Raw genomic sequence first — 8,499 nt, 5'->3', positions numbered from 1 at the left:
AGGAACATCAGACGATAACATCCCAGCCGAGATAAAGACAGTTTTCTTTGATTTTTGAGAACTTGAAGCACCCAGTCCCACATGACTTCTTTGACCTGAATTCTGTATATTCTCAAAAATAGTTGAACCGGGGTTAAGCATTCTAACCTTTTTCTCAAGAGTATCCAAATCTTTAGACAACTTATTAATTTCAACATTTTTTGAAATTATTTCTTTTTTCAAATTTTCATTCAACTCAGTAAGTTGTTTAATTTCAAGGGATAAATTTTTATTTTTGCTTACCAATGACCGATTTTCAGAACACACTTTCACCCATGAACCATACATCTTTTTGTAAGATTCACTCAAAGACTCATCATTCAATTCAGATTCATCACTATCCGAATTTTCTTCATCTTTTGAAACATCATTCAAGCAAACAATTTTTTCATTTTCAGATTTAGAACCAGGTAAAATAGAAGTGAGAGCGACATTACCTTCCTCATCTTCACTACTTTCAGAGTCATTATCACTCCAAGTAGCAATCATACCTTTTTTGTTCTTTTTCAAAGTATTTGCACATTCAGATTGGATGTGACCAAATCCCTCACATTCCCTGCACTGAATACCCTTTTTATTAGTTTGAAAAGGTTTAAGAGAAGAAGGGTTACCTTTTGACATCTTGCCATTGAATTTTTTGTTTCCTATCTTATTCATATATTTTCAAAAATTCTTTGCAAGCATTGCCATTTCATTATCACCATCTTCATCATCTGAGACTTCCTTTTCAGTGCTCTTGAAAGCTATGGTTTTCTCCTTTTCTTTGGAAGTACTTGGCTTGTCTTTTTGACGAATCTTTTGATTTAACTCAAAGGTACGAAGTGACCCCATCAGTTCTTCTACCTTCATAGTACTGAAATTTTTTGCCTCTTCCATAGCAGTGAGCTTAACATTGAACCTGTCAGGAAGAACTCGAACGATTTCTCTAACAAGAACAGAATCATCAATTTTTTCACCAAGTGCAAAATACTCATTAGAAATATCATATAATCTCTCATAAAATTCAGATAGTGTTTCAGAATCAGACATTCTAAGGTCATCAAACCTGGTTTGTAACATAATAAATCTAGACTTTTAACATCTACAGTTCCTTCAAACTGAGTTTGAAGAATTGTCCAAGCATCTTTAGCCGAGACACATGTGGAAACAATATAAAACTTTCTCCAACACCATTAAATATGGCGTGAAGAGCTTTATTATTATAGCTGGATAATTTTTCTTCTTCTGTGTCCCAAACAAGTTCAGATTTTACAATTGTGCTTCCATCTTCACCTTTTTCAGTAGGAGGTGACCATCCAGACAAAATTGCTCTCCATGCTTTCTCATCTTGAGCTTTTATGAAAGCTCTCATCCTAACTTTCCAGTATGGATAGTTTGAGTCATTTAGCAATGGAGGTCGAGACACCGAACTACCTTCTACAAAGAAAGACATTTCACACAAAACAAATCAAACGGAAAATAACCACAAGATCTCACTAAGAGTTTAGTGAACCACTCTGATACCAATTGAAATTCCGTTTTTTATGATTACCAACTTAATTATTTAGATTAAATAATTAATTGTTAAACTGTTACAGAAATGTTTAAACAGATACCAAAACTGTTTGAACAGAAACTAGATATGTTTAAATAGTTTGTGACCAGAAGATAAAAACGAACATAAAGCAAAGAACACACGAATTTTTACGTGGTATCATCAATCTTTGCAGATTGCTACTAGTCCACGAGGCCACGCCCAGAGAATGAAATTTATTAGAAGAATATCTAAATGATTACAAAACCAAATTGACTTATACAAATAAAGACTCCCTCTTGAATTCATCGCAACTGTTGTAATCTAAACTTCTAATCAAATTTCTGAAGTGCTAAGATCTTGAACTCCCTTCAAATCATAACTCTTGCACTTTTCCTCCCGAAAAGTGACTCACGAACAAGACTTCTCCCGAAGCTTGATGACAAAAGTCCAAGTGTGTTCAACCTGCACAATTAACACAAAGAAAACAATACAGAAGTACACTGTAATAAACCACTAAGAACTTGCTGGACTCAAGTTCTTCACATAACAAGAAATCTCTCTAAAACTTGAAAAATATTTGGAAAATAATATGCCAAGAGAGATGATCAAAAACCAACGACCTAAGGATGATTATATACATTTTAGAATCCCTTTAGGTCGTGGAAAACAAGTCAGAAATCAAACAGCCCATAAATGGAAAATCTTCCAAAACAGGAAAGTCAGAATCTGTTCAAACAGACTGGCAATCCGTTCAAACAGATTCATTGAACCTGGACAGTTTTTCAACCTAGTTTCCTTAAATAAATAAGGAAACAATATATCCTTTATTATTGCAAGCTGTACACGATTTCTGGGTAACCAAATCAGATAAATAAAAATAAATACTAATAATTTCCAATTCAAGATAAAGATATTCTTTTATAGGAAAATATATATATTTATTTTATTAACAGATAAATAAAAATCTGAATATAGAAAGACATATTTCAACAAAACAAGAAACTACCCATTTTCGAAATTCACCACAAAATATTATAAAAGAGGAAACTACTTATTTCGAAAATACCCTTTTAATTAATTTTGTCATTATTATCAAAAATGCCAATAAAGGATTTTACAGAATTAGTTGAAAATAAAGTTCTTGTCTCGAAATATATTGAAACACATACATATTGCTGATATTTTCACTAAAGCTCTTGATTCGGTTTGCTTTGATTTCCTCCGAAAATCTTTGGGGGTTTGTTCTCAATTAACTTGAAATTTTTTGTTGTGTGTCAAGCTAGATAATCTGACTTGTGTTTATGAGCCTTTGGTTGTATATTCTTGAGAGAAAATTAATCAATTCCTCCTAGGCATATTCGAGTAAATCAATCAATGTTTAATGTTAGAGCATCCTTTTGTTTAGCATTGTTTCAAGCTCCTGTGAAAGAATAGAGCTACCTACATCAGTGAGTGAAAGCTGTCTTTTGAGTAAGTTGGAACTTTGTAATTCAGAGTTATGAATAAGATACGCTATCATAGAAAAGGGCTACCACTGGTATAGTGTGACAGCATCTTCATGGGTTACAATTATTTACAATTTCGAAAAAGACTTATTTGTCATTGGGCAATGTTCCCTTGTATACACTGTCACACACTTATGCTTGAAACTATGCAAGAAAAAATTGTACACAGTTTATAATAAAAAAAAATGTGTGTGTAAGACTCATACATGTTGATTGATTCACTTAAGAATATGTACTTGTGACTGAATTGTGCTTTATTTCTCTCAAATACTCTATCTAGTTTTTCATTTTCACAAGTGTTCTTATCTTTGTTATACACTAACACTTATTTTCAGTTGCTTGATTATATTTTTTTCAAGGATGACACTCATTGATCAAAGCACAATTTTTTTCTTTTTTGGTTGAGTTTTATTTTTGCGCCTTGTTATATATAAAAAAATATAAAAACAAAAAAATATTTGATTGACAAGGAAATTCATGGTGGATCGAATCTTTGTGGTAATTATGTGAAATTATGCATTTATTTTGTGTGATTTAATATATTCTTTGTTTCCAAGGATTTTATTTTGTCATCTTTATCAATTTGAAATACCATGATTTGTATCTTTATTGTTTTGTACTTTGTTTAGAATTTTTTTAAATATATATATATAAAAAGGAAAATGTCAATAAGAAGATCGTGTGGGGTTTTTGGTTACCTTTTTAGTATTGGCATTCTCTATTTATTCTATTTCCTTTTATAAAATAAAATATAAAAAAAGGGATAAGTTTGTTATCTTGATCGCGCGTCTTAAGGTTTGTTTCCTTTTATTTTTTAAAATTAAAAAAAATGAAACCTCTTCGTGTCGTTGGTGTCCTAATTGGGAAATTTTTGTCCTTAAAAAGCTTGTCACTACCCATTTTCTTCTCACCCCTCTAAGTCACCTCTTCTTCTTCTAATTTTTTTTTTCTCTCATTATTTTTGTAAGTGTTTGCTATTTTTCAGAGAAGGAATAATGGTGAAAACTCATGGAGCTTCCTCTAAGAAGACCCCTGCTTCTCAATCCAGAAAGGTGCCCTCTCCATCGCCTCCTCCATCTGTGTCAATGGCGCCTCCATCTGTTATAGCGCCAGCCACATCTGTTGGGAAAACTTCCAAATCCAAAGTGCGCAAGAAGGTGTTCTCCCTCTCTACTGAACACCCCATGGTGTTTCCAGATATCACAGCTAATATTGTCGACGTTGCACCACCATCTGAAGTGGTGGTGCCCTCTCGAGCCAAGAACCTATCTCCTCTTCCGATTGAATCATCTCTGACGGCTAGGGCAAAATCAAAATCTGTTTCATCCTCTTCCAAAGCTGCTGCTGCTGCTGGGTTACTCAAGCTGCCCATGAAGCCGAGCCAGTCCAAGAAAAATTATGTGGCTCCAAAAAGAAAATTCGGGTTGGACTCGTCTTCTTTCCGCTTGACTGCTGCCAATAAAAGATTGAAGGCTCATCCCCCTTCTCCGTCTTCCTCCGAATCTGACCCTGAGGAAGCAAAATCTAAGTCTGAAGCAATCCATGATACCACCTTATCTGAGGAATCTGTTCTTGACAATGCGGAATCTGTTATATTATTTTATAATGTAATGTAATATTATATTATTTTATAATATAATATTTTAGATTAAATAAATGTGACATAGAGTGTCACATATTGTAACATATAATAGAGAGTTACATTATTTGGATATATGTGAAATATCCAAACATGTAACATATTTGGTGTTACAAATTCATCACAAATTTGTAACTCCTAAATATCACCCATTATTGTGTAGATTTGTTGTTACACAATATTGAGATGAATTTCTTAAATCCATATGAGAAATGGCTGATAGAGATGTGATTTTAACTCCCATATTGTGTATGGAAGTTACAAAATCAAGTGGGAATAAATTGGAACGTTTTGGAAAAAACTTAAAAAATTAGTTGCTGAAACTGACCAAGGGTCGCGGCGCTAATGGCTGACAGATTCATACTAATTCAGTTTTTATCCAATTTTGAACGTTTCCAACAGCCAAGTAACTCTCAAATCTCTATTTTAATTCCATAAAACACCCAATTAATCATTGGTAACAGCCATGGGGGTTGGTGGAATTTGAAATTCAAAGGGTGTCTCTAAACTCTATAAATAGGAGCCTAATGCTCACTTGTAAGACACACCATTTTTTCATCCACAAAGCACTTGGCTGAAAAATACACCAAAAGGCTTGATAATTCCAGAGAGCTATTTCCTAGAGAGATCCCTTAGTGCTTAGAGAATAGGGGGAAATAAGCTTTTGGACAAAGGTCTTGAACCTTGTTCAAGTTGGTGATCCCCACTACTCTACACTTTGGTTGTGTGAGAGTTTGTTTGTGTTTTTCATTCTTGTGTTCTTCTTATTTACTTGTATTGTTATAGTATTGAGTTTGTAATCTTCTTCTTCTACATCTTTCTATTTACTTGTATTATGAGCAATTGAGTTGTAATACTTATTTAATCAATATTATCTTGCCCATTGTATTTTTGCATAGAGTTGTATTTGGTTTTTCCATAATTCCATTGAAGCAATAATATATATTCTCTAACAGAATCAGAGGCTGAGTCTGATGAGCCAGAACAAGAAGACATTTTCTTCTTTGAACAAGAAGTCGAATCTGACATGGAGCCAGTTGCAACTCCTTTGTCATCCAAGGCTAAAGGCAAGAGACCTATTTCTGATTCTACACCATCTCCAAAACTTTCAGGTGTAAATTTCAAACCTTATTCTTCAACTTTTTTTTATAATGACAATGCTCGTGATATGGTTCTCTATGCTCAAAGGAAATTTCTCATTGAGAGAAATTATGTCTTGAGTGACCATTGACCTTATGGTGTGCTAACAATGCTTTAAGATCGAAAATGGACAGGTTCTTTGGTTAAATTTACTGGTTTTGTGGATAGAATAGTCAAGGAATTCTATGCCAATCTTACTAATGAAATTATTGAACCTAAATCTCCTCTGTATTGTAAAGTGTTTGTTAGGGGCCATTGGTTCTCTTTTTCTCCACAAGATATTGCCCATGCTTTGCATCTTCCTCTTGATGTTGAGGATGATGATGATCCTGCCTCTCTTGACAAGGATGCGGCTATCACTGAATTAGTAGGGCAAAAAATGGTATGTCCATCTAATACAGTCATCTCGGTCACTAATCTCACCTACACTTATGTTGTTCTCCATAAGTTTGCCACAACGAATTGGAAACCAACTTCTCACACCGCAACTATCTCCTTTGACATGGCCTCTTTTTTGTACAATGTGGGGACCGGAATTGATATAAACTTGGCAATATATCAAATCATTGGATTTCAAAAAGGTAATAGGAGAAACTTGAATCTTCCTTTTCCTCAAGTTATTTATAAAGTTTTGAGTATGCAGAAGATTTGGTGGCTCCCACTACTGCTGCTTCCTACAAGGCCTATGCTCCACCTACTGAAGCCACTGATGCTCCATCAACCAGAAAGTCAAGCCCCAATCTCTGAAGTTTGCCTCGGATGACATTCCTCATGCATCCTCCTCTGTTCCCACAGATTCAGGTCTTGTTGCTACAGAACTAGCTGGTGTTCGAGCCTCTGTTGATTCTTTGGCTGCTCGAGTGATGTCGATTGAAGGACTACAACGTTCTGTGTTGGATGCTATTCAAACTCTGTCCAAGGATCCAATCGTTTAGTTTTACTTATTTTTATGTCTTTTTCCTAAGAACATTGATACTTTCTTTTGTTTTTGTTTTTGTTTTATGTTTCTTTGGCTTCTTTGAAAGACACAAAGGGGGGGAGTAGATGCCTCCGAAAACCTGCTTTGTTTGTTGTTTTGTTTAACTCTGGACCTTCTTATTTTGAAGGGGAGTTAAGTCTAGTTTCTTTATATGTTTGTTATAAGTTAATGCATGTTTGCAGGGGGAGTATTTTCTCTTTACTTGTAACTAACATTTGTGTTGCAGGTTTTTTAAATTAATTTTGTCTATCAAATGCCAAAGGGGGAGATTGTAAAATCATTTATTGGCATATTTGACAAAATTAATTAAAGAAGTTTTTTCGAAATGGGTAGTTTCCTGTTTTGTTGTGAAATATTTTCTAAAATCAGATTATTCTATATATGTTTATTGAATAAATATATAATTTCCTATAAAAAATTGTCTTGTCTTCAACATTTGTATATATGGAAATTATTGGTATTTATTTTTTGATCTGATTTGGTTGTCCAGAAACTGTGTACAGCTTGTAGAGATAATGTATATATTGTTTCCTCATTTATTTAAGGAAACTAGGTTTAAAAACTGTCGAGGTTCAATGAATCTGTTTGAACAGATTCTGATTTACCTTTTCGGAAAGATTTTCCATTTATTGGCTGATTGGTTTCTGATTTGTTTTCCACGACCTAAAGGGATTCTAAAGGGTATATAATCATCCTTAGGTCGTTGGTTTTTTACCATATCTCTTGGTGTATTATTTTCCATATATTTTCAAGTTTTAGAGACTTTTCTATGTGAAGAACTTGAGTCCAGCAAGTTCTTAGTGGTTTATTACATTGTACTTCTGTATTGTTTTCTTTGTGTTAATTGTGCAGGTTGAACACACTTGGACATTGTTCATCAAGCTTGGGGAGAAGTCTTGTTCGTGAGTCACTTTTTCGGGTGGAAAAGTGCAAGTGTTATTATGATTTGAAGGGAGTTCAAGATCTTAGCACTTCAGAAATTTGATTAGGAGTTTTGTTGACGGTAAGAACTCGTCAACGAAGTTAAGTTGGAAAAATTATCAAATTAAAATCGCTAATTGGAAAGCTATGAAAACTTGAACAATAACTCAAGAACAATGGTATAACAACAATGAAGAATTCAGTATCTCATTCACCCTAATGCCTCTGCTACAGTAAAATTTCCAACCCCCTCTCAGGTGGCCTTGGAATTCCATTTATAGTAGGCTCTAACGGCCTTAGGTACATAGTGGTCCAGGGGACCAAGAGGTACAAACGTACTGTACCAGGGAAGTGGCTTCAGAGGTTGTGGCTGTACATCCCGTACAGGAGCAGGTGTCAGGAGGATGTCTCCACTACTTGTCTGTACCCCTTCCTGAGGCGTGGTAGCAGGCGTGTTGGCGCAGGAGGTAGTGGTGTCGGCTCTGACCTATGGCCGTAGACGTACGGACCACGATCCTCACTGGTACTGGCATCCGTACCTGGTACCTGGTCGTACAAACATGTCTCCTTTGACTCACACTAAGCATAGGGACTTTGAAGTGTGAAAAAGGGGATCTTCGGTGTCCGTATTGGCCGTGGCGTTGAATAGGGGTCTTGGGCCCATACACGTTAAGTCATGGGGCGTCGGCCTCCTGAGAAGATTATGGGCTGATGGACCTCCCGGGGCGTGCGCGCGCGGGACCTTGCACGGCCTCGCGCA

At 35.2% G+C, this 8,499-nt stretch overlaps 1 protein-coding gene across 1 annotated transcript; it reads left to right on the top strand.

Moving 5' to 3' along the window:
• The first annotated feature begins 4,055 nt into the window (after positions 1-4,055).
• Positions 4,056-6,586, top strand: LOC133828118 (uncharacterized). Its single transcript, XM_062258844.1, has 4 exons — positions 4,056-4,667; positions 5,664-5,811; positions 5,974-6,420; positions 6,483-6,586. Exons 1-4 carry the CDS (start codon positions 4,056-4,058, stop codon positions 6,584-6,586), a joined length of 1,311 nt encoding a protein of 436 aa, XP_062114828.1.
• Positions 6,587-8,499: the final 1,913 nt, after the last annotated feature.

Source organism: Humulus lupulus, chromosome 1 (genome assembly GCF_963169125.1).
Source record: "Humulus lupulus chromosome 1, drHumLupu1.1, whole genome shotgun sequence".
Classification (NCBI taxonomy): domain Eukaryota; kingdom Viridiplantae; phylum Streptophyta; class Magnoliopsida; order Rosales; family Cannabaceae; genus Humulus; species Humulus lupulus.
This window is presented reverse-complemented; position numbering and strand designations above follow the sequence as displayed.